Source organism: Eretmochelys imbricata, chromosome 11 (genome assembly GCF_965152235.1).
Source record: "Eretmochelys imbricata isolate rEreImb1 chromosome 11, rEreImb1.hap1, whole genome shotgun sequence".
NCBI lineage: Eukaryota > Metazoa > Chordata > Testudines > Cheloniidae > Eretmochelys > Eretmochelys imbricata.
In genome coordinates this window covers 44,243,723-44,271,419 of record NC_135582.1, presented here as the reverse complement: position 1 = coordinate 44,271,419, position 27,697 = coordinate 44,243,723, and the positions used below count along the sequence as shown (strand labels likewise).

Sequence of the window (27,697 nt, the reverse complement as noted above, 5' to 3'; positions counted from 1 at the left end):
CAAGTTAGTAGATTGTTGACTTCCATTGTTTTGGCTTTTGCAACAATTTAAGATTAACTCTACTCTCTCCCTCCACTAGTTCAGAATTTGAAGAGTCAAATGCATAGCATAAAGATATATTTCTAGTTGTGTAGAATTCTATTTAGCTTCACAAATGTTATACCTTCCATATAAAAGAAAATAGTACAAAGCTAATATATGAAAGATAATTATGTGAACAAAAACCAGCCTACAGCAGACAGATCTTTTATGCATACAGTATATGGTGCCAGCAATCAAGAAAAATGTAAAATTTGTAAGATTTTCTGTGTTAAATTTAAGCTAGTTTGTTATTTAACAATTTAGCATCAGTATTTAAATCTGTGAACTTAATTTTCCAAAGTAAAGATTTTCACCAAAGAAAGTGAAAAACCAATGATTGTTTAATCATTAGTCCCAGATAAAAATAAACTTAACTCCAGTATAATATAGTTAACAGCACATACAGTAATTTAAGAGTAAAACGGGATGACAACCTTCTTCTAATGCTGTAGCCCAAATCAGTCCAAACAAAGAAAATTCAGAATAAAGGTTAAATGTAAAGAAAATCAAACAGGCTCAGGCATGGAAATCAGTTAAGGTGCCCAAAGAACCTGAACTCTGCCTTGTAGTATTGACACTATGTAGCTGAGGGGTAGCAGGGGTGAAGAGAAAAAACCTGTCATGTTTCCTCTAAAATGGAACCACAGAACTATAATACCTCAATTGTAACTGAAGGGTATCCCCACAGGGCAAAATTTCTTTTGATGCCTTAATGATACATTTAATGTATTTAAAATGAAACACAATACACAAGAATGTCTCAGAAATCTACCTAGTGATACTACATATCTTCAACTAATTGCAAGTAATCAACCTTAACTATTTTTCAATTTTAAAGGGCAAATTTACTGATATACTCTGGCTGCTCTGCACCATTCAGCTGGTACTAGCTCACGTGTGCACCATGCACTAAACAGCCATCCACCAGACCAAATCGCCACAGTGCAGCTCACTAAGATGGTGTCCCTGTACAATATGTTGTAGCCTAGTGAACAAAGGTCCGCAAACCCAAAGACCAAGAGTACAAGTCTCCTCCCTTTGCTATCTCGTTAATATTCATGTACACCTGACAGGGCCTAAAAGTTTGTAGCTAAGTAACTGCCGTTGCACAAAGTCAAATCAGGCAGATCTGGAATTAGAATCCAGGTTTCTGGTAAGGCAGGCTCTCGCATTCACTGAGCCATGCTGCCTTTTGAGCAACAAGCCCTTCTTTCGAAAGGCATGTGCCAAATGAAATCAGGCACAACATCAGTGTAGTGATTAGAGCAGGACAGGAATTTTCCAGTTAAATTATTTTTGGCAGAAAATCCAATTACCCCAAACCAAAAGTTTTCATGAGAACATCTCAGTTTCACAACTTTCATCAAGAAGGTTTCTCAGATTCAGGATGGACTTTTTGGCCAAAGCCAGAAAGGAACCCACTGACTGTGTAGGGCAAAAGATAACCTCTATGCTAATGAGATGGACTAGGGATGCAGAAGATCTGGGTTCCGTTCAAGGTTCAGACTGCAGATGGATGGTCTTATGGTTAATGGAATGGCCTGTGTCTCAGACACTGGTTCTATTGCTGACTGTGCGACCTCCCAAATTGCTTAATTGTTTTAAAAAAATGCCTCTGTCTCCCCAGATGTCGGGTATTTGGCCTCTACAAGGGCCTAACAAATCTATTTTGGTTTGTAAAGAACTTGGGCAAATTCTGGCTGATTTGGTGCTGAGAAGCTTTGAGACTTAGGGAAAGGGGGCAGGCAACATCCAATCACACCTTCCTGGAAGGGGAAAAGGGAGCCAAAAGGAGGAGATGTAAGAGGGATGTTTGGGGAAGTAGCAGGCCTGGGGCCAGTGTTATGCTTGCTGTGAAATATTTATAGATTGTACCTGAACTTCTTATGGCAGGAGCAGGCACTAAGGAACCTCACAATCCCATGCCATCCACCCTAATTGAGGACTTCCTGTGGCACACACATTACTCAGACCAAGGTGAGCTAAGCACAGGAAAACTTACTGCATGTCACAAGCACAGAGAGAGTGGAGGAATTGATCAGGAAGAAACTCATCGATTACTCTTCAGTTTCCGGGGATTCCTCATTCTGTATTACTGTATCTTGCTTACGGGGGACATCAGGAGACAGAACTGATGTTTTGGAAGGCTACAAAAGCCCAGGGGCCAGTTTTTATAATGCAGTTGTGATCCTCCTCAGCAGTAGGAAAGGGGGAGCCTGCAATCCCACCCTCCTGCCCTCCCCCCTCAAATAGGAAACTCCCCAAGCTTGTACTTAGTGCTTGATGGGAGAATCAGAGAGCTCTGCATGCCACAGACAGAGCTGAGAACAGAGCACATGAAAATTCTGCATACCACAAGCATGACTTCCTGAGTTGGCCCTCAACCTGGTCCCTCTGCTACCCCAACCTTCTCAAACAAGAGAAAAGGAGTACTTGTGGCACCTTAGAGACTAACCAATTTATTTGAGCATGAGCTGTAGCTCACAAAAGCTCATGCTCAAATAAATTGGTTAGTCTCTAAGGTGCCACAAGTACTCCTTTTCTTTTTGCGAATACAGACTAACACGGCTGTTACTCTGAAATCAAACAAGAGAAGCTCACAAGCAAAATCTTTAAGGTGAAGTTAAGATTGTAGGCTTTCAGAACTGCCCTTTGCTTCTTCCAGAACATGAGAATTTAATTTCTGGAACTGAAAATTGGAAAACCGGGAAATAGAGAATTGACATTTCCCAGTCATCCAATCTACACTACCTAACTCTGCCCTTCCTTCCCCTCCCATATGTGGATGGCAATAGAAATTGGGAATATGACAATATTTTATCTTTCCCCTAACCAAATCTCTCATGTTCTCTATGCCAACCTAAACTCCAGTTCAGGACTTCTATTAATACAGATCTTCAGATCCTCACTGGCCTCTATACAGCACCACTGATCTATTTACTACTGGTTGGCAGACACAGAGGGGCATATGGTACTGTAATCTCCCCAAAGGAATTCTTAGGGCAGGAATGAAAGGGGACAGAATTAAGATTATGTGGAAAGCTTCTCCTTAAAATTCTGTGCATTTCCTGATTTACCAAAGTTTAACTTTTGAGAATTAAACTCATTTTCTGAAAGGGTACGAATAGCACAAGGTCATGCTGATCACCAATCATTTTAACTTCAGGTTAAAGTTTTTTGGACACAAATATGTAAAGCCTCTTTAAGAGGAAAAATAGATCTCATGCAGCCTTAACTTGAGCTGCAACTACGATCTTCATAATACCCAGGTACTGTAGTACAAGTTATATACAGGTAGGGTGACCAGATATCCTGTTTTTAATGGGACAGTCCCGTATTTAAGGCCTCCAACAGGTGTCCTGACTTTTTCTTAAAAATGGGCAAATTGTCCCATATTTTCTGCTTTCCCTCCCCCCAGTCAGTACCAGCAGGTCCTGCTGCTGGCTGGATTCCTGCTCACCAACTGCCCACCCACCAGTAGTGAGTGGGGGATCCAGTGGCAGACAATGAGGGTGGGGGTGCAAGTCTGGTGGCAGGGTGAAGTTGCAGCATGCGGGGCCAGCTGCTCCTCTTGCCAGTCCATCAGCGCAGCCCCCTCTGAGTGCCGGCTCGGGGGGGGTGGGGGGGGGTAGCAGGCTCCACAGCAGCCCCCCCGGGCAGGGGCTTAAGCACCCTCTTCACCCACCCCATCCTCCACAGCTCTGGGTCCTGCTCCCAGGGAGTGCAGCGCTGCTCCGCCCCTAGGCGCCCTCTCCCGCTGAGCCACCTCACTGGCCAGGCTCTGTGGCCGCTGAAGCCCCCGCAGTCAGGTTCCCTGGACCATGGTGCACAATGTGTCCCTAGAGCTTAACCCCTTCCTGCCCGCGCAGTAGCCGGGGGACAGGAGGCAGACAGGTTATGTCAGTGGCCAGCTGCTTTTCTGCACGGTGTGGGCAGGAAGGGATGAGCTCTGCAAAGACATAGGCCAGGTCATCCCTTCCCCCATTTCTCCTCCCCCACGGCTGGAAGCAGTTCCCATCCCTTCCCTCCCACACAGTGCCAAAAGGGTAATGCTGGCCATGTTCTGGTGTGACTCTTGTGTATTTTTTAAAAAGCATTCTGCTCTTCAGTGCAGATGAAATTTTGAATTCAAGAGATAGCATGCTCTTGGATATGTATAAGAATATTGCCTGAAGAGAAAATATCTGGAAAGAAACCAAGTTACTATGACAACACTGACAACAGGGACTAGAGTTCTGAAAATAGCATAGTAAATAGGGTCTTAAGTAATTTTAAATATTTTACTTTCATTGACATGATATAAAATTCAAGTTTTTAAAAGCTATACTGCAGTCAGAGATGCCAAACTTATTCTGAGACTTTTAGGAATGTTTATGAAAAAAAATCCTGAGGAATTAAAGAGTGTGCTTGGACCTCCTGTCTCTTCCCCTAGAAACCAGAGTCTTTTCTTCCCTCCCTTCTCTTGTCTATGGCGAAGAGGAGAGGGCTTGGGCTCTCCCCTGCCCATTATGCCCCTGAACCCCACTCCCAAACTGGGAGATGGAAAAGACTGGCCCTAGGAAAGCTGCCCTCCTAGGCCCAAGGTGGCATTTAATTACCTTGGCCAGTCCGAGGCCTGGACATCATTCCCAGGATGATCCTCCTCTTCTCCCACCTGTGTTGCATTTCCCCCCCACTTCCTCCATCACCACAGTCTCCTCCTCCACCGATTGCCCAGGGAAAGTCTAGTGGAGTCAAGCCATGGCAATTGTTAGTGGGGTTTGGAGTGCTGCTGGATTCAATGCCCAAGTTACAGGCTGTGCGTTGTGCTCTAAATACAACATGCAGCCTGTGGCTTGGGCACTGATTCCAGCAGTGTTGCACAAGCAATTCAAAATTGCTGTGGCTTACCTCCTATCAGGCCCTCTCTGTGCAGTCTGGGCATGTCCCGTAGAAGTGATGGAGAAGAACGCCCCCATGGCTGTGCCATTATTTGCTGTATTCATCGGACCCGAGTGGTGGAGAGACAAACCGTATGTGTGTGCATGCACACACTTGGAAAATTAGTAGATTTAAACCTGAATTAGTAATTTTGTAATTATGTGTAAAAACCAGAATTACGGAAAATTAGGGAGGGTTGGCATCTCTGTTGGAACTACCATTTCTTTCAAAGTCAAAGACTGTATTTTTATATCTTGCTGAAAAAACAAACAAAAACCCCCAAAGAAATAGGTTCTCTCCTCTCCCCATGGAGCTACTTGCTATCGAATGATGGCAGCCATTCAGATTATAGCACAAAATGCAGTAGAGTGCCCTAGAAATGTTACAAGAGAAAATGGTGTCTCAAAATTGCAAGACATGCCCACAAGGTGGCAGTAGTCCACCACCACAGTAAAACAACTTCATAGCCCTTTATTAAGAAATGTGAGCTTTTCTTAGGAGCACCCATGTATATTAGAGTAAAACAGAAGTGACTTACGCTTCTGGTTCATTTGCTTGGTACAGTAAATTTCAAAAAAAATCTTATAATAATCCACAAATAAAACGGACCTCAAAATGTATTCTTAAATAGCAGTTATCAAAGCAAAGTACACTTTTACTGCTAGAGTAACAAGATTATTTCTAGGTGTAGTTACAGTGCATCAGTCTTAAAATCTCATACTCAGGTATTAGGGTAATGGGCAACAGTATAAAACCTTAAGATATTGACTTCCACAGTTTCATGGAGAACAGACTTACCAGCTTTCATCGCAAGAACTATAGCTTTCTGAATTATGATTTTCAATTCTCTTAGGTTAAAGATTTAAAGGTACAGCTCATGAAACCAGATACAAAATATTCCTAAGCAAGAAAAATTAAGTTCTTATTTTCCCAAAGAAACAATACTACTCCACCCTACCAGCATGCACAACAACTTTCTTATAGTAATTGGTGTTACATACTTCCGATATAAATGGTTATACAGCACTTTACATTTTCCACACTGTACAAATTGATTAAACCTCAACACCTTAAGTACTAACTTTTTCCACCTGTAAAATGGGGTAAGTAACTTCCAAAAATGCTCAGTGAAGAAGCTGAAACATGACTGGAATTCCTTCACTGCTTATTCCACTATCACCAAGCTGCATATCAAGAGGAGAAGAATGTCAGTGTTAAGTCAGCTAACTTTCTTCATTATAAATTTATCCACGGCTTAATCTAAGCAAGCGTATTACAACATCAATAAGGTTTTCAAAGTATCTTGTATCCTGAAGAGACACTGCACACAAGACTAAAGCAAAAACAGTTCTCTCCAAAGCATAAATGTGTAATGTATTGGTTATTAAACACACATTAACAAGTATACTTTCAAAGGGATTCTTTGCACATCAGCAAAATTTACTTAATTTCCCATATTTAAAGAATTTAAGACTGATTTTCTAACACCTAACTAGTCCTCAAAACGTTAGCATTTATACCCAAAAACTAGCAAACCCCAGAATGAACACTGATTAAACACATCTTTAAAATACAATTAAAGAGAGACCCATGAGATTTTTTTTTAAACCCACAAGTTTTCATTTTATTTTTCAATAATTTGGGGGTATTGCATTTTATCTGGCCCCAGAGGGGTGGGGAAGATTCTTCCCCCACGGTAGTCGGGTTGCAGAGCAAGTGTGGCCTGCACTCACCCAGCAGTAGAGGGACAGGAACTATCACTTGGGACGCTGACCCGCAACACAAGGTTTGCACTCTAAACCCTCGTCTACACTGAGATTAGGTCGAATTTAGCAGCGTTAGGTCCATTTTATAAGCAATGCGCCTACATAACCAACCCCATTCCGTCGACCTAAAGGGCTCTTAAAAATCGACTGCTGTACTCCTCCCCAACGAGGGGAGTAGCCCCAAAATCGACCTTCTGGGGTCGAATTTGGGGTAGTGCAGGCACAGCGTTGTGCAATTCGACGGTATTGGCCTCCAGGTGCTAATCCAGAGTGCTCCAATGTGACCGCTCTGGACAGCGCTTTCAACTCTGATACACTAGCCAGGTACAGAGGAAAAGCCCCGGGAACTTTTGAATTTCATTTCCTGTTTGGTCAGCATGGTGAGCTCAGCAGCACAGATGACCATGCAGTCCCAGAATCGCAAACAAGCTCCAGCATGGAGCAAACGGGAGACTCTGGAACTGACTGCTGTATGGGGAGAAGAATCTGTGCAGGCAGAACTATCAAAAAGAAGAAATGCTAATATATATGCCAAAAATCGCACAGGGCTTGGTGGAGAGAGGCTACACCAGGGACACGCAGCAGTGCCACGTGAAAGTTAAGTAGCTCAGGCAAGCCTACTACAGACAAAGGAGGCAAACGGTCGCTCCAGGTCAGAGCCTCAGAGATGCCACTTCTATGATCAGCTGCATGCAATTTTGGGGGGACCCTACCAGAACCCCACTGCTGTCCACGGACACCTGCAAGGGGGGAGTCTCAGGCAACACGGAGGAGGATTTTGTGGATGAGGAGGAGGAGAATGCGCAGCAGGCAAGCAGAAAATTCATTCTCCCCGGAAGCCAGGACCTTATCACCACCCTGGAGCCAATACCCTCCCAAGGCGGGATCCCTGACCCTGAAGCCAGAGAAGGCAGCTCTGGTGAGTACACATTTGTAACTACACTACTGGGGTTAAAAGCAATTGTGTTTAATGTTTGATTTGCCCTGAAGCATTGGGGTGCATTTGAGGCCAGTACAGCTACTGGAAAAGTCTGCTAACGTGTCTGGGGATGGAGCGGGAATCCTCCAGGGACATCTCCATGAAGCTCTCCTGGAGGTACTCTGAAAGCCTTTGCAGAAGGCTTCTGGGGAGGGCTGCCTTATTTCGTCCTCCACGGTAGGACACTTTACCACGCCAAGCCAGTAGCAAGTAGTTGGGAATCATTGCAGCACAAAGCATGGCAGCGAATGGTCCTGGGTTTTGGTCGCATTCATGCAACATTCAGTCTTTATCTTTTTGTGTCAGTCTCAGGAGAGTGATATCATTCAGGGTCACCTGGTTGAAATAGGGGAATTTTTGTAAGGGACCTGAAAAAGGACCCCGTTCATGCTGGGCTGTTTGCACTTGGCTAAAAGGGATCATCCCAGAGAATAGCCACACGGTGTGGGGAAGGGTGTGCTGGTGTCTCCTAGCCAGGTTCTGCACATAGTGCAGGATAACGCGCGAGGTGTTTACAGTGCTCACAACTGCAGCGCTGAGCTGAGCGAACTCCATGCTTGCCATGCTATGGCGTCTGCACAGTAACCCAGGAAAAAGGCGTGAAACAATTGTTTCCCATTGCTTTCAAGGAGGGACGGAGGGAGGGGAGAGAAACGACATGTACCCAAAACCACCCGCGACAATGTTTTTGCCCCATCAGGCATTGGGAACTTAACCCAGAATTCCAATGGGCAGCAAGGACTGTGGGATAGCTACCCACAGTGCACCACTCCATGAGTCTATGCTAGCCACGGTATTGAGGATGCACTCCGCCGACCTACTGTGCTTAGTGGGCACATACACAATCAACTGCATAAAATCACTTTCTAAAGACAGATTTTATAGAAGTCTATCTAATTTCGTAGTGTAGACATACCCTAAGAGTGTATAAGCAACTGGAGAGTTAGGGGACCTGGCACCGGTCTAGGTAGTTGTGCTACTGGGTCTCAGCTCTTAAAAAGGAGTGTTAGAAAGAGAAACTAAACCTAGAGAGTGTTTCTCTAGAGACCGAGAGCCAGAGACTGGACTTGGCTCAGACTCTGGAAGCTTAAGAGCACATGAGTCCAGCATGTGGGACCCAGATACAGCAGTCTGATGAATATCTAGAAGGAGGACCTCAATCAGGGCTGTGGCAATATCCTTTCCAGAACAAAAACAAAGAGCCATATTACTTGTTACACTCCTTATATCATACAGTAATCAGACATGGATACAAAAGGTGACTTTGTTCACACAACTTTACTGTTTTCTTTAAGGGTGAGCTAGTATAGATTACGCATGTGCAAAGAGAAGCCAGTAAAGAAAAAGAAAAAGAATAGAAAATCCACTTGTGAATAGCAAATACACATCACAAAAAACCTGATCATTCTAAACCCATGTTAGAGACAAAAATCACCTAGCAAACCAGTTATTTCAGAACCCAAGGAACAACCCTTTAAAAAATCCTCCAACATGTCACTAGTGAAAATATTTGTCTTACTCAAAAAACATCAGTGCACTGGTTAGCAAATGGGGATGGAAGGAGCCAACTATGAAACTCCTGACTGGCTCCCCTTATTCTGCAGGGCTCAGCTCCACAGCAAAAACGCTGCATACCCTCCAGTGGCAGAGCTTCTGCAGAACTTACAAGCAACACAAGGGAATAGCTGAGCTCCTGCAGTGCTTCTAAGCACCACTCTACCACAGCAGCTACTTGCCATTGTTTTCAATTCAGTTATGGGGAGTACATATCGATTTGTCAACAGTCGCCTAACATGGACATTATGTGCACCACACACTCCAATGTCTACAACATTGTCAAGAAGACAGCTTGATACAGTGATTGCAAGGACTAGGCCACAATGCATCATTCTGGTAAGGTGAGTAAAGCACATGAGAAGAATTTTGATGAATCACAAAGTATTGAACAAATCTTGTGTAGCAAGATTTAAGCAGATTTTAGAAACAAGCAGTAAATCAATAGAGAGACATAACCTGAATATTTCAGCTCCTAGACACCAGCAATATCAGAGCCTAGACCTCAGAACTTGACCTGGGCACTGGACTATAATGCATACTCAGACTCTCATAGCATTCACTTCCTGGTCAGTAGCATTGGGAAGACACCCCAGGACAAGAGTCCCCATTTGAAACATGCATCCGCTGCAGAGGCCTCTGAGGAAGCGAGCCAGCTTCTGGAAGAAGAGACTGAGGCTGGTGATGACTCAACAAGCATTTGGAATTTGAGGAAGAACAGCCTCCCTAGAAACCTTTAACAGGACTGATTTGTTAAAGCCACATTTGCAGAGGAAAGGGTGGTGTCCTGAGGACAGAGAATGATATTTGCATGTGTATGGTTTCTCTCCCTCTTCCCTTCCTTCTGCAGGTCCTCTGCCTGCAGCAACCAGACTTTAAAGAAAAAAATTTACCTCCTAAGCCAGTTATGTCAAATACTGGACCCAACTGATGTATTTATGCAGCCTGTAGGCATATTCAGATTCTGCAGAATAAAATATTCATTGTAAAAAGTTACTAGCCCTTACATTTGCAAAGATACACTCCCTCAAAATGACATCCTGTACCCACATTCACTGCTGTTGTAGGATTATGATATGTTTTGTATAAAGTATGCCTTGTGAGGTATTATTTGAGAAGTCATGTTCTGTTGACCTTTAATATCGTGTTGAATTATACGTATTACTGTTGTATTTGAAGATAAGCCGTGAGTTACTGAAATATGTTGAGAATCTGGGAGACACCCATTGCTAGCCTTTCAGTGATACATACGGATCATATGATACAGATGCATGTATCCGATGAAGTGAGCTGTAGCTCACAAAAGCTTATGCTCAAATAAATTGGTTAGTCTCCAAGGTGCCACAAGTACTCCTTTTCTTTTTGCGAATACAGAATGGGAGCTGTCTAACCCCTGTGACAGAGCAAGGATCTTTCCAGCACCTGGAAGAGAGTATAAAATGGGGGGCAATGACATCAGCAGTTAGCCTCTCTTCTCCTCTGTCTCAACACCTGGAAGAAAGATCACTTGGAAGACAAAGGGAAGCCTCCTTAAACTGGGAAGAAGGGATGGTCCTAACTAGATTTTCTAGTTAGTGTGAACTGAATTCTGCATGCAACGTCCAGCAGGATGAGAAAAACTGTTTGATTCAAATCTTGCTTAGCCTGCTAAAGTTTAGGATTTAGAATGCGTGTTTACTTTTTATTTCTTATGTAACCAACTCTGACCTTTACACCTACCACTTAAAAATTAACTAAAATAAGTTATTTCTGTAATGTTTTATCTTTACCAGTGAGTTTGTCTAAAGTGCTTGGGAAATCTGCTCAGATTAAAAAGGTTGGGGCATGTCCACGATCCTTTGAAGGAGTAGCAAACTGACAAATGAGCTTACATTAATCAAAGTCTTGATCAGTGTAAGACAGTACATTTCTGGGGTACAAGGCTTGGTTTAGGGGAGGGATTTGCTGGTGTCTCCGTGTGCAGGCTCATGAGTGTCTTAGAGAGCATTCATGCAAATTACCTGGGCATGTCCCTGCACGTTATTGGCTGAGTGATCACAGCACCTGGAGGGGGTTGCTGTTTGTCACTAGCACAGCACTGTAAGAAACAGTCCAGGCTGGAGAGTTAAGGAGGCCCAGCAGCCCCACAGTTCCAAGTTGTGCCCTGGATATCTGTCACAGACACACATTTGGAAGGTAAATGGATGCAGTGTTGTCTTCCTCAGTCTGCAGACAGCCTAAAACAATGAGAATCTGAACTCCTCAACTCTCAGTAATCCCACAGCAGTGTTAAAATGTTGTAATTCAGCTTTTAAATTAAGTGTCAGTTTTACCTATTTAATTGCTAATCATTTTAGCAAATGGCATGGGGTGGAGTGACACCCATAGGAGAAGGAAATGTTACTCTACTAGTCTGTTCTACAATATATTAAAGTCAATTAAGAAGAGTTATATATATGAAATTTTAAATCTGAATCACAATACTATGTTTCCCAAGATACAATACACGTTATCACAACAGCAATGTATTCTATGCAACAGAGTACTCAATCTACTGCAAAAAGAAACTGGACAGTAATTTCTATTACACTTTCTACTGCAGGGGATGGCAGTTTTGTTATTTTCCTTGAGGGTACTGCTATACTACTAAATTTACATAATGACTCCCAACACTAGGCAAACAGGTGCATTAGACACAATGTTTTAATTTGTGGAAAGTAGAGTCCAATTCTGTAAATATGTTTTGCAAACTTGAAAGAAAATTAAAAAATCTGATGTGATCATTAAATTAGTGTCAGGAGTCAGGCAGCAGACCTGTTTGCTTTACTATCCATTGGTTTGGATTCAAGAAGTTCAGAACACAAATTTAAAGTTTCAGCTCTGCTGACAGAAGTATTCTGTGAAACAGTATCCAGGAACAGCTCTGCAGCAGGAAGCCCCCCAATCCCCTCATATTTCACAGTGCCTTGGCAGCATATGAAAGTCATATCACTAAACCATTGAACACCATTACTTCCTATTACATGGAGAATGGGAAAGTAGTTGTACATATAGCAAGCCTTCTTGGTTTCTCATTGGGCACTTAGTTGTTCATCTAAGGGCATGTCTAAACTGCAATTAAAAACCCATAACTGGCCCATGACAGCTGAGTCAGGCTCAGGGGCTCTTTAATTGCGGTGTAAACACTTGGGCTCAGGCTGGAACCCAAGCTCTGGGACCCTCCCCCCTCATAGGGCTCAGGCTCCAGCCCGAACCTGAGCATCTACACTGCAATTAGACAGCCCCTGAGCCAGAGTCAGCTAACACAGGCCAGTGCAAGTGTCTAATTGCAGTACAGCTGTACCAGATGTACCCTAACAAGTTTCAAATTAAGTGAAGTAAGCTCTTTAAAAAGAGTTACTTATTTAGATTGAGGTATTCAAAAATTAAGAAAGAAGTTTCCACACAAATAATCATGAACAAATACATTTTGCAGAAACATTAAGCAATAACTAAATAAGTTTAGTTACTCTGGAGTACCACTGCTTGAGACCTGGGTTCTAAGCCTTAAAATGATCTTATGATCATATGCTGAGAAGGGAGCCTCTTGGCCCTACAAAGCAACCTCTGAAGCAGTTAAATGAACCCCAAATGGAGTCCCAACCAGCACTCCCGGGCCCAAAAGTTGCTATATGGGTAGGGCTGGGAGTAGGGTGACCTGACAGCAAGTGTGAAAAATCAGGACCGGGGGGGGTACAAGGAAGAAAGGGTATGAAAGTTGTGCTAGATGTGGAATCTTATTTTATGGGGGAAATGTATGGAAAATAGGATGACTATTTCCTCCACTACAACTTCTCTTTCCTGGCAGAGACTTTAGCACTCTGTGATGAATTTATGATTCAGCTGCTTCAAAGTAGCACCTTCCAGTTTTTCAATTGTACTGTTCGCAACATAGTCCCAAAGCATGCATCACCAAGATTTGGAGCATCTCATCTACTGGCCGTGTAAGCCAAATGATATCAAGATATTCTGAGAGGCAAAAATGGGCATCTCTGTCTCCATCTCAAGAAATAATCAACAGGCAGAGGCATATTATATTGTGTTTTTTCCATCAGACTCATTCATTTTCTGAAAGTTCCCTGTGAGAAGGGAAAAACAGAATCTGTGTTAGAAAAAATGTTTAATATGCAATAGAAACATATCTGCACATTTAAAACCCATAGTCTTCTCCTTTTAGAACAGTCTTTCCATTTAAGAACATCTAGTTATTCTAGATCAACAATTCAGCTGAATACTTCTGATATGATCTGCAGTGAAATTCTACACTAACATTTAAAGTTGTCCTAATGGGTTTTTTGGAGTAATAATGAAATGAATGGGCAGCTCACATTTCTCACTGCACTAGTGTGGTGCCCATCTACATCAGTAAATTCAGCACAGGTTACCGCAATGGCTGTGCATAAACTAGCACTGAAAACAGTTAAGTGCTAGTGTGGCCAGATTAAACCATTTTAAACATCCTCCTATGAAGGCTCGCTCTGAGAAAATGGCAGTGTTAAATGATTTAGTCCTGCCCACATTACCACTTGTTTAATATCATTTTAATAGGTTAGTGTGGAAAATAAAGTGTTTTTAATCTAAAATTTCACAAATAGGGAGTTAAGCATAATAATCAACCGTAACAAACATTTTATCAACTTTTTATAAACTTAAAACTGAATAACTGTTATCAAGTTGCATGGCTCCTATTGGCAAATACTTGTGTATAGGCACCCATACAGGAACATGTTCTCACGTTTTGGAGATATACCTGAATCTTACTTTCTCCTCGCAACAAATGTATTTAGTATAGTTCATAGCTCTATAGTATTGAGAAAAAAAAATGCTAACAATCTAAGTGTTCAAGTCTTTAATAAAAAAGTTCTCTTCTAGTTTACACCTAACTTCCCCTGGCAACAAATGCCTTCCTTCACCCCATGCAAAACACCAATAACCCAGTTCTGGCCCACCACCAATCTTGCAGGACTTTGCCACATCCCTACAATGGCTTGGAGACCTCAATTTCAGCAAACTCCCAATAACAGTCACTGTACTTCATACTTCTGCAATTCTTCTCCCCTCCCACACCCTACTTACCACCCTCCAACTTCCAAATAATAGGCAATACTGAAACGTAAATAGTGATCCTGGGGGACTCAGCCTACCCCCGCTTATTAAGCAGTACACTGACCACCTCAACAGCACTACAGAAAGTTTCATTTATTGGCTCTGAAAGTGCATGACGACTGTTGAATGTGCTTTTGGCAGACTGGGATGTTTACTCACTAGACTGAATCGGTGAGAAAAATATCCCAGTGGTTATAGCTGCTTGATGTGTCCTACATAATATCTGTGAGGCAGAGGGGGAGCGGCTGTCTGCTGATTTTGACCAGCCAGACACAAGAGGTATTACAAGAGCCCAACATTGATCTGTGGGGTTGAGGGAGGCTTTGAAAAACCACTTTAACAATCACCCACAGTTGAACTGAGCACTGCGTATTGAATGTTTTAATATAGGACTGGGTGTTTTCCTGAACTTATAAATTATGTTGCACTTGCATTAACAAGTATTGTTTGCTTTGACTAGCGCTATGCATTCTCCAGTAGTTGTTGTGAACTAATAAAGAGGATGATTTGTTCCTCCAGAAATAGAACTTTATTGACTGGGTGGGGGGAAACAGTGCAGAAAAATCAATTTCATACAAATTTTTTAACATAACTTAACAGGGGTAAAGCTTTAAAATTAGAAAGGAAAAAATATTTATGCCCATTTGAGAACACAAATGTAGTTCATTGTGGCTACACATACGCCAGCCATGGTTCTCACAGCTCAGTGTGTGAAAAGCTGTGGTTTTTCTTGTTATCCCCTGGCACAGATTGGTAGAGGTAATGAAGCATCCTGTGATGCTACACATGGTATGTTGGGGGTGTAGGAAGAAGCAACCATGTAATTCCCCAAGAACTGCGAAGGTTGAAGAGTCTGGGATTTTTGGACCTGTAGGTCAACCGGAGTCTGCAGCATTTGGGTTTGCTGCTTGAGAAGACCCATTATATCCTGGTGTATTTCCTTCTCTTGTCCTGAGATTCTTGGGCCTTTTTCCTGTCCTCTGTCTTTCTCCATACTGTCATATAGGCCCTTCAAGCCCTTTGTTCATGGTCCAAGGCAGCACTCACTTGTAGGATCTCACAGAAGTAGTCCACCCTAGTCCTTGTCTTCCTCATCAGGGTCAGGCATTCTGAGGGCATGGAGACAACGTCCTCAAGGTTGGAATGCCAGAAGCTGCTGTTAAAAACAGACAGATGTATCATTGGACTTAGTGTCACAGGGGAAAGGGAAAAATTTCAAAATTCCCTCTCCTTACTCCCATAGACACTTAAAGGCTTATTGACATTTCAGCTTCATAGCACTTCAGGCTGGAGAGTGGTGTTGTGCTGTCATGGTGAGTACAGCCCACCATGAGCAAGCAGGGAAACAATTTTCTGTTGCACAAGGCTTTAAAATTTCAATCCCTATTTGCTGCTACTGGCATCCTGAAGCTGCCCCCCATATGTTGATAGCCTGTTTATTGCATGGTGCAAACCAAACTCATTGGAAAGTGGCATGGGAAAGTGACCCACTTGGAGGAAGTAATAAGGCAGCCATCCCTAAAAGCCTTTGGGAGAGGATTGTAGAATATCTCAAAGTTAGTTTCATTAAGATCTCAGGAGGAGAATAGGGCCACACCTATGCACATGAAGCACTCAGCATCCCCTCCATCCCCCAACACTTCTAACTCAACAGCGAACCAAAAGCAGATGCCAACTCTGCCTCTGTTTGGAGTACCTCTACCTCTCCCCATATGACTAAAAAAATGAAGATACTTGTATCTTGTTAACTTGGGATGGGCTGGGTTCCATCTTTAAATTTAAAAACTGTAAGCAAAAAATGCATGCACACACTTACCCAAGGTCCCTTCCCTTTCTTCAGGCTCATCTGCGTTTGCCTAGCAGGATAGGCTAGACTGTGGAGAAGTCTCAAACAGGTCTTGGCTTGCTGAGTCCCTTGATGCCTCTTCCCTTCCCTCCTCCTCGCTGTTCATGGCAGGGGTCTCGGTCTCAGGCTCCTCCGAGGTATGGAAAGTGGTCTGCAGGGTCTTGGTGCAGTCTCTGCCAAGTATGGCATTCAGTTCCTTGCAGAAGCAGCAGGAATCAGATTCAGTACCAGATCTATTGTTGCACCCCCGGCCTTGTGGTATCCCTGGTGAAGTTCCTTCGCTTTCATGCGGCACTATTGCTGATGCCTATCATACCACTTTGCCTGCATCCCCCTTGCAATCTGCTCTTAGATGTCCATGCTTCTATGACTTGTTCATAGCTGTGCTTGCAGCCTCTTCTCCCCATAGGCTCAGGAGATCAAATGCAGCTCTGCCTGAAGTAGGCAGGAAGTATGTAGTACCTCTGTATGCAGAGCCTGGGCAGTTGTACACAACAAGGGTGAACTGGTGGGTGTGCTTGCTAAGTGGGCAATCAGGAAAAGGCATTTCAAAAACATGTGGGAGGGTTTTAAAGGCGAGGGTGGCTTCTGGTCTCTGTGACCCCTGGGCCATGGAGTTTAAAATTGTGACCACAGCAGGCACTGTCACCAGGAATAGGGTACTGTGCGATAGCTGCTGGAGGACTGTTATGGTCGAGACTGGCCGTCCAGTGTCTCCACTCATACTGAGTCTGCAGATCTGTCACTGCACCAGTTAACTTTCAAAATGTGAATGCAGTTTAAGTTGGCAACTACAAGGGATAATGAATAGTTTTTAATTAAATGTTAGATTCTGAAATACAAGATGGGAAGTTCTGGCTTGCTGAATACTGGCCTATCACAAGCTGGCCCAATTCAATCCCTGCCCTGTTCTGCCTGAGAATTCCAGCATTTCTCTTAACTAAAGGCAACTGACTATATCCTGGGGGCAGGGAGGGAAGAAAAAAAAACAGTCTACAGAATTCATAAGTTCTACACTTTCAGACTGCAAACTCCATTTTGGATGTGGACTTTTTTTTTATCTTCTCTGTTGTCCAGTTGCTCCATGTTGGACTGAAATTTTAAAATCTGGTGGCAAAGGGCCAACAACAGGAGGGTCATTGACTTAAGTGCTCTCCCACTGAGGGCTGGTCTACACTATGGGGCGTGGAGAGGGTGGATATTGATCTAAGTTACACAACTTCAGCTACATGAACAACATAGCTGAAGTCAACACACTTAGATCTACTTACTGCAGCGTCTTAACTGCAGGGTGTTGATGGGATACATTCTCCCATAGATTCCCCTTGCACTTCTTGTTGAGGTGAAATATCGGAGTCAATGCTAGAGCGATCAGCAGTCGATTTATCGTGTCTATACTAGACACGATAATCGACCCCGCTGGATTGATCGCTGCCCATCGATCTAGTCAGTAGTGTAGACAAGCCCTGAGTCAGCTCTAAACAAAAGGCTGTCTCCTACTCAGGAGAACTGGCTTATCAGGGGAGAGGTTGCCTAAGAATGAAGTCATGTAGTAGGGGTCTGGGATCACTTGAAAAAATTGATCTAGGAGTCACCAGGCAGAGAAACTGGAAGGTTTTAAGATGACTCTTGGGGGAGACAGGATATATCTGTACTGCATTTTAAAAACACGTGGTAGCGAGTCTGAGCCTGGCTGCTGTGGGTTTTAAAGTCCAGTGTAGACATACCTAGAAACACACAGAGGGGAGAGGAGACCAGAGTGGACTGATTTAAATCAAGGCAATTTAAAACAGATTTTAATAATTTAAATGAGCAAGCAGAAAACCTTGATTTAAAATCAACTTACATCTTATTTTGCATGTGTACTTTGGTTACTTTCCTAAAGAAAGGTTCATTCTCATTGGTTGGTTACCATTAAAATGTGTTGATTTTCAATTAAATATAGCTTTTACAATATATTTGGTGCTTCTTTCTTCCAACCAAGAGGATACAGTGTATCTATACATGTTTATTTAAGCAATTATATAGGTTAACATACATCTAAATCAGATTTTTAATTTTTACATTTTAAATACATTCCACCCTGCTATTAACATTACTACATTGTATAGGCTATGAAGTTAGGTACACTGGATCTCCCAACGTAAATGTGCACTTCATTTCTTTCACTGCATACACAAGGATCAGAGAGAAAGGCGCGCGTGCACACACACACACAGAAAGTTGTAGATTATAGTTTTCTAACAAGTATTATTGCACCCACCATGAGGTAACTACTTTGTACCTCTTTATGATGGATAAAGATGAAGAAAGCATTGGACTGGACAACTATGGTTGTTCAGGGAACAGTGACCAGGAAGTGATTACACTGAATATGGGGAAAGAGAAGACAGTTCCAACAGTAATATGTACACTTGGTGCTTCAAAAGAAGCATTTTCCCAAAGTTAAAGAAAATTATGAGCTAAACTGATTGGGGGAGAAAACATACAGGAAAAAAATTGGGAGAGTTAATAAAAAGAAGAATTTATTAGGTGGCCTACAAGCCACGAGTCCACAATCAAGAATTAAGACAACTTTGGCTAAAAGTAAAGGCAGCAATTAAAAATAAAAAAGCAACATATGGGAAATAGATAGTCAACAAATTAGAAGTTATGAAGCGTAGAAAATTCATAAGGGAATCTAAAGATATGGAAAAATCCATGACTAGCAGGGCTAAGGACAATCAGGTGTAGATTTAATGTCTATTAAGAACAAAAGGAACCCTAGCAAGAATATAAACACATTGGTAAATTAATATGGTAATAGCATTTATGATGCAGGAAAGCAAGAGTGTTAAATATTTCTGTTCTGTATCTGGAAAGAAAGATGGTGTATTTGTCAAGCTGCCTGGAGTGTCAGCCAACCTCAGGGCAGACTGTTAGGAAACAGGACATGAACCCCAAACTTGTGTTTTATAATTAAATTTCACCAAGTAACAAGTGTGAACTCATAAAGCACTATAAACAGCCTTAAACTGGAGTCAAGAACTGTACTATTTGGCACTCTAGTCTCTCTTGCCACCCAGGCAAGCCTGCCTTTGAGAGAGATGGTCCCTTACACTGGAATTCTCAGTCTTTTTCTCTCCAAGCCGACTCTCCCCCACAATAGGCTATAAAAACCTGTGCCACAACAACTGTTTTTCTTCATATAAAAGTCAGGGTCAGCATTAGTGGGTAGCAAGCAGGGCAACTGCCTGTGGCCCCACGAAGCACACAGGACCCCTGCTGGTGCTGGGGGAGGGAGGATTGGTGGGGCTGGCAGGGGCTTTCTACCAGCTCCATGTCCCTGCAGCTCCTAGGCAACAGATGCAGGGGCCAGGGCAGAGGCTCCACTGCTCCCACCACAAGCCACAGCTTCTATTGGCCGGGAACCGCAGCCAACGGGAGCTGCAGGGGTGAGACCTGCTAGAACAAGCAGCGCAGAGACCCCAGCCTCTCCGCCGCCTAGAAGCTGCAGGGGGGCCATGCCAGTGGGAGACCCCCATCCCAAGGTAAGCACCCCCACTTCCCAACCTCCTGCCCTTAAGCCCCCTCCCACATGCCCAAACTTCTGCTGCTCAGAAAGGGCAGCCTCTGAGCCAGCATCAGCCACTGTAGAAGTCATGGTGGTCACGGAATCCATGACTTCCTTGACAGACTCGCAGCCTTACTTATAACGAATATCTTTGTTAACAATACTAACAGAGGTGAGCCAGACTGGTTTCTAGCTAAGCATTGTCAAAGTTCAGTGAGGGCCACGGGCCTTGGCATGGACTGGCATCTGGTCTGCCAGGATCACAGTATTCATATCACATTAGGACAACGAAGTATTTCAGAACCCATTAGCAGGCCCAGATAAAATTTGCAGCAAGATTTCTGGCCTACCAATGTTAATTTGACACAAGCACAAATAGATATCAACTAGCCATCAACAAGTGTAGGCTTGAAATTAGATGGTTTCTAACCATCAGAGAAGTGAATTTCTGGAATAACCTTCCTATGGGAGCAGTGGGAGCAAAAAACCTAACTTGTATCAAGCTCAGTCTCGGAATGTTTATGGAGGAGACAGTATGATGAGATGGGCCTTTTACCATTGTAGACAATCTGCTAATAGCAAAAATCCCCAATAGTCAGAGATGGGGCGGGCTTTGAGTTACTACAGAGAATTCTTTTGCAGTGGCCTGGCTGGTGGATTTGCCAACACACTCAGGGTTCAACTGATCACCATATTTGGAGTCAGGAAGGAATTTTCCCCCAGGTCAGATTGGCAGAGACCCTGTGGGGTTTGCCTTCCTCTGCAGCATGGGACATGGGTCACTTGCTCATTTAAACTAGAGTAAACGGTGAATTCTCTGTAACTTGAAGTCTTTAGATCATGGTTTGAGGACTTCAATAACTCAGCCAGAAGTTACAGGTCTATTACAGGAAGGGGTGGGTGAAGCTTATGGCCGGAAACCTGCAGGAAGTCAGACTGGGTGATCACAATGGTCCCTTCTGGCCTTAGAGTCTACGAGGGTCTTATATACAAGTCCTTAGGAATGCTTAAATGTAGGCAACACCAATGATCAGCAACAATTGCTCAATTAAAATATCAAACAGCAACTTAACTTACAGGTTTCAGAGTAGCAGCCGTGTTAGTCTGTATTCGCAAAAAGAAAAGGAGTACTTGTGGCACCTTAGAGACTAACAAATTTATTTGAGCATAAGCTTTCGTGAATGCATCTGATGAAATGAGCTGTAACTCACGAAAGCTTATGCTCAAATAAATTTGTTAGTCTCTAACGTGCCACAAGTACTCCTTTTCTTTTAACTTACGATTTCAGAGTCAAAGTAAACAAGTGCAATGGATTATGTCAACTGTACAAATGTGGTGACTAAGGCTACCATTTGGTGCAGAGGTCAATGTGTTCACAGTAATCATGAATTTGAGTAACGTCTGTGACCACCACATTGGCAGCTCCTTTCCCCTGCGGGTGTTGCAGCACCACTCAGGTTTTGCGCATCCAGCTCTGTGTAGATACAGGGGCAGAGGGCCAAGTTTGACTGGCACTGTGACCCAGTGGACTAGGTCATAACACCAATCAAGTCTAGTCCTTTCCCTCCACCTACGGAAGAGCAGACACACCACACCTGACTGGTGTTACAGCCACAGGAACCAAGTCAGAACAACCACCCCCAAAAGACAAGAGCCCATGCTACACAACTTCCTCCTGCACATGCACACAGCCCCCTCCCCCCCTTTCCATGGCACATCCTTATTTTCCCACATCTCTTCCATGACATTTACTGGAATTTTCCATGAAAAAAGTCATACCTTTAATGGTGACCCATGCCTCCTCTTACTTATTACATATCCAGTTAAGTTTGATCACAGAAAAACACAAAAGTTTGATTCTCAACTTCTGCATTTCCAGCAATTTCTGTGCATGGTAGAAAGTTGAAAGAAAACCAGATGCATTTTGACTGTTACACCAAGTACTGAATTGCACCTTTTCAAATATCATTCACTGACCATTTGGAAACTGAAATGCCTCCACCCAATACTACTAGTATGACTTTTATAACAATTTAGTCACATTATGGTGATGTTTTTGGAAAACGGTAACCTTACACTATTTTTTAAGTTGTTCTTGAAATAAAGGACTCAAAACCACATATAAAGAACCAACTTCAGCCTCATGGCAAAGCTATTAACTCCAGAAGCCCATAGTTTAGTGCCAGTATATGAAAACAAGTTTCTTCTATAGTATCTACATCAGGTATAAACTGCAAATAACTCAGAACTGGACAGTGAAAAACTCATAGGAAGAAACAAAACTGAGGCTTGTACTACCACTTATGTCCGTATAACTTACATCACACAGGATGTGACTAAGCCACCTCCCTGAACTACACAAGTTGCACTGACCTAAGTGTTGGTGTGGACAGCGCTATGACAGCAGAAGAGGTGGTTTTATTACACTGACAGGTGAGCTCTCTCCAGTCAGCACAGAGCGTCTTCAGCAGACAACCTGTGGAACTCTTTGCCAGTGGATGTTGTGAAGGCCAAAACTATAATAGTGATAGTGTCCCTAGCCTCCATTTGCTGAAGCTAGGAATAGGAGACAGGGAATGGATCACTTGATGATTACCTGTTCAGTTCATTCCCTCTGGGGCACCTGGCATTGGCCACTGTCGGTAGACAGGATACTGGACCAGATAGACCTTTGGTCTGACCCAGTAGGGCCATTCTTATGTTATTACATGCTGCATCAGTGCAGCTGTAACATTTCTAACATAGACTAGTCCTAAGTTTTCACACACACACTGCACTTTCCACCAGATTTAACTGTTTTACCAACATCAAGGATCTGCTCCCTTGGCCAATTTGATAAACACACTCAGATTCTACATTGAATAACTACATAAGTATTCCACTTACTAGCGGAATAGAGATGAGAAAGAGACAAAATTAGGCCCTTTGATTTCCTACAGCCCATGGCCCCAGCAAGCAGAGAAAATCCTTACGGTTCCTTCATTCATTCCAAGCTTCCTCCAGAACGACAGGGCTCCTCTCGCCCCTAACCCAGCATTTTCCCCGCCTCAGGTTAACCCTACGCCCCCTCCCCGAGGGGACCACCCTAATTAACTCCTTCATCAATTCACGTGGACACATGAATCCTCCAAATACCCCGCGTCCACCCACTGCCCCTCCCAGGCAGCCTTTATCTCCACACGGGCGACAAACCGAGATACCCAGTACACCCCCGACACGGGCGCCGCTCCCCGGGGCCACCGTTCTCCGCCAACACCTCCCTGCCCTCGCCGGCCTGCCAAGAGGCGCCTTCCCCGGGGCCCCGCCGCACTCACCGTTTCTTAGGGATGGTGGATGCGACCGGCCGCTCAGCTGCGCCCCCCGCCCTGCACTGGCTCGGGGAGAGGAGCCGCTCAGCCTCGGGCGCCCGGCTCGCCGGCGAGCCCTGCAGGTGGCCAGAGAGGATGCGCAGCCTCCGCTGGGCAGCGGGCTGGGACCCCGGGCCGCCCGCCTCGGCTGCCGCCGCCATCGCACTTCCGCGTTGCGCCGCCGGGTAAGAGGTCACACGCGAGAGGGGAGGAAGGCGCTGCGAGCGCTTGTCGGTACTCCCGGCATGCACCTCTTTCCCAGCCCTCCCGCCCGCGGAGGCAGGGCCCCGCCCCTCGCACCTGTGCGGCGGGCAGCGCCTCGCCCCCTCCCCAGCCAGGGCACCCCAGCCAGGGCGGCGTTCTCTCGCTGCCCAGCCCGCCCCTTGCCGTGTGGAGCCCGGGCCCAGCAGGAGAGCTGAGCCTCCGCCCCCTCCCCCCTTCGCTCCATGGCAAAGGAAACCCGCTCATCCATTCCCTCCATCCCTGCGCCAAGGCACTCAGCGGCGGGAGTGGAGCCTCCCGGTTCTGAACCCTCCGCCCCGTCAACAGAGGCTGCACCCCTCTCTGCCCAGCCCGCTGTCACCCTGTTCACAAACTGTGGGATGGGTGGTGTTTGTCCAGCAGCCCCAGCGCCTGCACTCCTGCACTTTAGCTGTCACCTTGGAAAAGCCCTGGTACAGGTCTGCCCTGTGGTTAGGAAGACGGGTCTGAAAACGTGAGCTGACTCTACCCTACAGGCACAGAGGCTGGAACGGGGGGGGGCGGGGGCCAGCTTGAAGTGGTTACCATCATATACAGGATTTATGGTTTGGTTCAATGGCTCTCAGCACCCCCTACTATACAAATGGTTGCAGTATCCCTGCCTACAGGCTCAAAAACCAAATGGTAAATCAAAAGCCCTGAAATGGATTATGGTTTTCAAACCTCACATTTTACAAACCAATTGGAAGAATTTAGGGAGCCTGACTCAAGAGTTTGAACACTGCCATCCTACCATTCTGAACAGGGATTAGAGCAGGGGTTGGCAAACTTTTTGACCCAAAAAAGTCTAGGTATGATCTAGGTATGGAAATTGTATGGCGGGCCATGAATGCTCATGAAATTGGGGCTGGGGGTCAAGAGGGGGTGAGGGCTCTGGCTGGGGGTGGGGGCTCTGGGGTGGGGCCAGAAATGAAGAGTTCAGGGTGCAGGAGGGGGCTCCAGGCTGGGGCAGGAGGTTGGGGTATTGGGGGGTGAGGGCTCTGGCTGGGGGTGCAGGCTCTGGGGTGGGGCTGGGGATGAGGGGGTTGGGATGCAGGAGGGGGCTCTGGGCTGGAATCAGAGGGTGGGAGGGGGATCAGGGCTGGGACAAGGGGTTGGGGTGCAGGAGGGGCTCAGGGGTGCAGGCTCCTGGTGGTGCTACCTCAAGCAGATCCCGGAAGCAGTGACATGCCCCCCTCCAGCTCTTACATGGAGGCACGGCCAGGCGTCTGCCCCGTCCGCAGGCGCCGCCCCTGCAGCTCCCATTGGAAGCAGTTCCCGGCCAATGGGACGGGAGCTACAAGGGCAGCGGTTGGGGCGGGGGCAGTGCACGAAGCCCCCTGGCTGGCCCTAAACATAGGAGCCGGAGGGCAGACATGCCGCTGCTTCCAGGAGCTGTGCGGAGTTGTGGCATGCGCGTGCAGAGCGGCCCCCGACCCCGCTCACTGGCTGGAGCACAGGAGTGGGACATGCCCCAGACCCTGCTCCCCAGCAGGAGCTCAAGGGCCAGATTAAATCAGCTGGCGGGCCGGATGTGGCCTGCGGGCCATAGTTTGCCCACCACTGGATTAGAGCCTCCTAAACCATCTGAGCACCACCTGGTGTTTTTATCCCTTGTCTCATTCTTCCTTACATTCAGTGCAGACACCTGGGTTCCTCCTGATGAATATATTCAGGTACCTGCAACATAATCCACAATTTAGTGGACATTAGAGGATTCAGAGAAATTCAGTATAAATTATTGCTCTTAGCTGTTCCTAAACATAGCAATAATGTATATAACTCCATTTTCTTGTTTGGCCCTGGCCTTGCCTATTCCTAATTAATTCTAATCTGTATAGTTATGATAGTCTGAATACATAATAATATGACTATTACTAGTATTTTAACATCAATTAGTGCTACTTATTTTTACACAATAATAGTTCCTTGTAGAGGAGAATAAGAAGTTACCGAGTACCAATATATATAAAACAGCTAGCTTCTGAACCTAGCCTAGTTTCAGGGCTTTAGGGCCAGTTACAGCAAAAGAATAGGTCACAGCAGCTTTGGGTTGGTGGTGTCAAGTAGAGGGGCAGGTATATAAAACAGGGAATCATAACTGGGTTACATGTGTAAAACATGTACACATGTGTACATAGAAACAAAATAGCACCATCAAAAATAATCTAATATACAAAGAGGGCCTAAATCTTCTTAGTCATGTTACCAGAACATTTTAAACTTTTACTGCCTGCACTCATAAATTAATGTGGAACCCTGCCCGGTTTAGGAGACTAGATATCTCTGCTAACTTAATCCCTCCTAGTGCATGGAGTGACTATGCTATATCTCATTCACCCTTACAGCACAGCCACTGCACCCACTCTTAAGAGATGAGAGCATCCTTCTAAACTCACCCAGCCTGTATAAGAACCAAAGTTTAAAGGACACATAATAATTCAGAAATATGTAGTTTAAATTACAATTATTAATTGGTAATATACATTGGCATATTTGTGTGGCTGAGTTATTTTGACTGGTTTTGTGCTCTTGTGGGAAGGCAAGAGAGAACCTGCTCTTCACATTACAGTATTAATCCCTTTTGATACAAATGGCATGGTCAGCTGATATTAAATTTTCTATAGTGAATCTCTCCTGACTCTTCATCTTCTTTTAGGAAATGTAATCAAGGAGTGGGAGTGAAGATACCTCCTTAAAGGAGTTATAATGCTAAGGATTTAAAGCCGAGAAAATATTGCTCAAACAGGAAAATCCTATAGTTGAAATTTGCCTTTAACTATTAAAAAGGGAACAGAAAATATTAGGAATACACAATTACTGGTTTATAGTCAATAGCAATAAATATCTGCAGCATTAGAGATTGCTCAGAGCTTAGCTACAGCAGAAAAAAATACCTATTGCTGACAATGGACATCAGTAATGAGTGCCACTGAACTGATGCTGGATACAGTTTAGCTGTAAGTATAGATAAAGATAAACCATATTCAATGCCATTTCAGCAACACCTGTTGATACCCACGTGCAATTTGAATAATGTGGAAAAGCCAATAGAAAAAAGTTAGCCCTTAACCCAACTTCCTTCAAATCCCTTCTAAATTCTCCTGAGATAAAGCCAATAACACCTGGAATCCCAACTCTGGTGAAGAATTCATTCACTAAAATCTTTGCTATTGGGTAAGCTGCAGGCCATTATGTGAAACAGTCCATATCAGCAAATATTGATTGCCAGTCTCTGTCTCAGGCAGAGCAAATCAACAGTAATGCACTCCTTTGGTGTCTCAATGAGATGCTGCCACATATGGGCTCTCCCAGTCTTAGAGAGACCCTTTTTTGCTACACAAGCATCATATTTCCTGCACTAATTTTCTATATCCTGCCTGCATTTCACCCAGTAGAAGTTCACTTAGCTTCTCCTTAGATGGTTCAATTTTGGATCACCTATTGATTCCTTAGCCTTTTTAGCACGTTTGGTTTAACAACTTGTGTTTGAGCCAGTGTCCACTATTCCCACACATTTCACAGATCCTATTACATATTCAATTACCAAATTCTCATTACTTTGTTTTATGGCCCAGATCTAAAACAACTGTAGGGCTGATTCTTGGACCTCCACGCTTTGTCCCTTCAGTTTAGGTTCCCCTCACTTCCCAAACTGGGAGAGGGGTTTTCACTAGGGAATTGTGATACTTTGTCCTGGCCAGCCTTATATTTATAATAATCCTCCTTTCTGTTCTCAATTTTTTCACAGTTCCAGCAGTACCATTTAACTGAATTGCTTCCCTTAATTTTTGAATTATTGCTGATTTCCCTTGTTTTACAAACTGAATTTATCACTTTTTCTAATTGTTCAAAAATTTCATAAACCAGATTGGAATCCCCTTTTCTATCATACATATTCAATACACATCTGTACTTGCAGAATTCATGTCAATCCGCTTCCATCTTCCTCACTAGTGACTTCCTCTTCTGGTATACAGCTGCATGGAAAGATTCAAGTTCTATGGTTGATTCCGTAGCTTCCTCTAGTGTCTTTGGTCTCCCTCACTGATCTTGATTTGCAAGCACAAGTCTAGCTGAGTGTTTACAAATTGGTCCATTGCCAATATATCCAGTCCTCATTGGTATCTGGATATGCCAGTTACACAGGTGTCTGCAAGCCCTCTGCCAATTCAGATGAAGTCTCTTCTTTCCCTGTCCTTCTAGCCCTTAGCTGGAGCCTTGGCCAGCTCAAAATTGACTGCTGGCCCCAGACATGTCAAGAGCTTCTACCAGGTGTGGATAACT

General features: G+C 44.3%; 1 protein-coding gene across 2 annotated transcripts in view; it reads right to left on the bottom strand.

Moving 5' to 3' along the window:
* AGPS (alkylglycerone phosphate synthase) overlaps positions 1 to 23,353 on the bottom strand; it is a 141,087-nt gene extending 117,734 nt beyond the window's left edge. Inside the window, exon 1 of one of the 2 annotated variants that reach the window (XM_077829877.1) lies at positions 23,138 to 23,353. In XM_077829877.1, coding sequence (XP_077686003.1) covers positions 23,138 to 23,331 — 194 coding nt within the window. In that variant the 5' untranslated portion in view covers positions 23,332 to 23,353. Of the gene's footprint in view, positions 1 to 2,083; positions 2,104 to 23,137 lie in introns of those variants that run through there. The other variant, XM_077829878.1, reaches the window with a different exon arrangement.
* Positions 23,354 to 27,697: the final 4,344 nt, after the last annotated feature.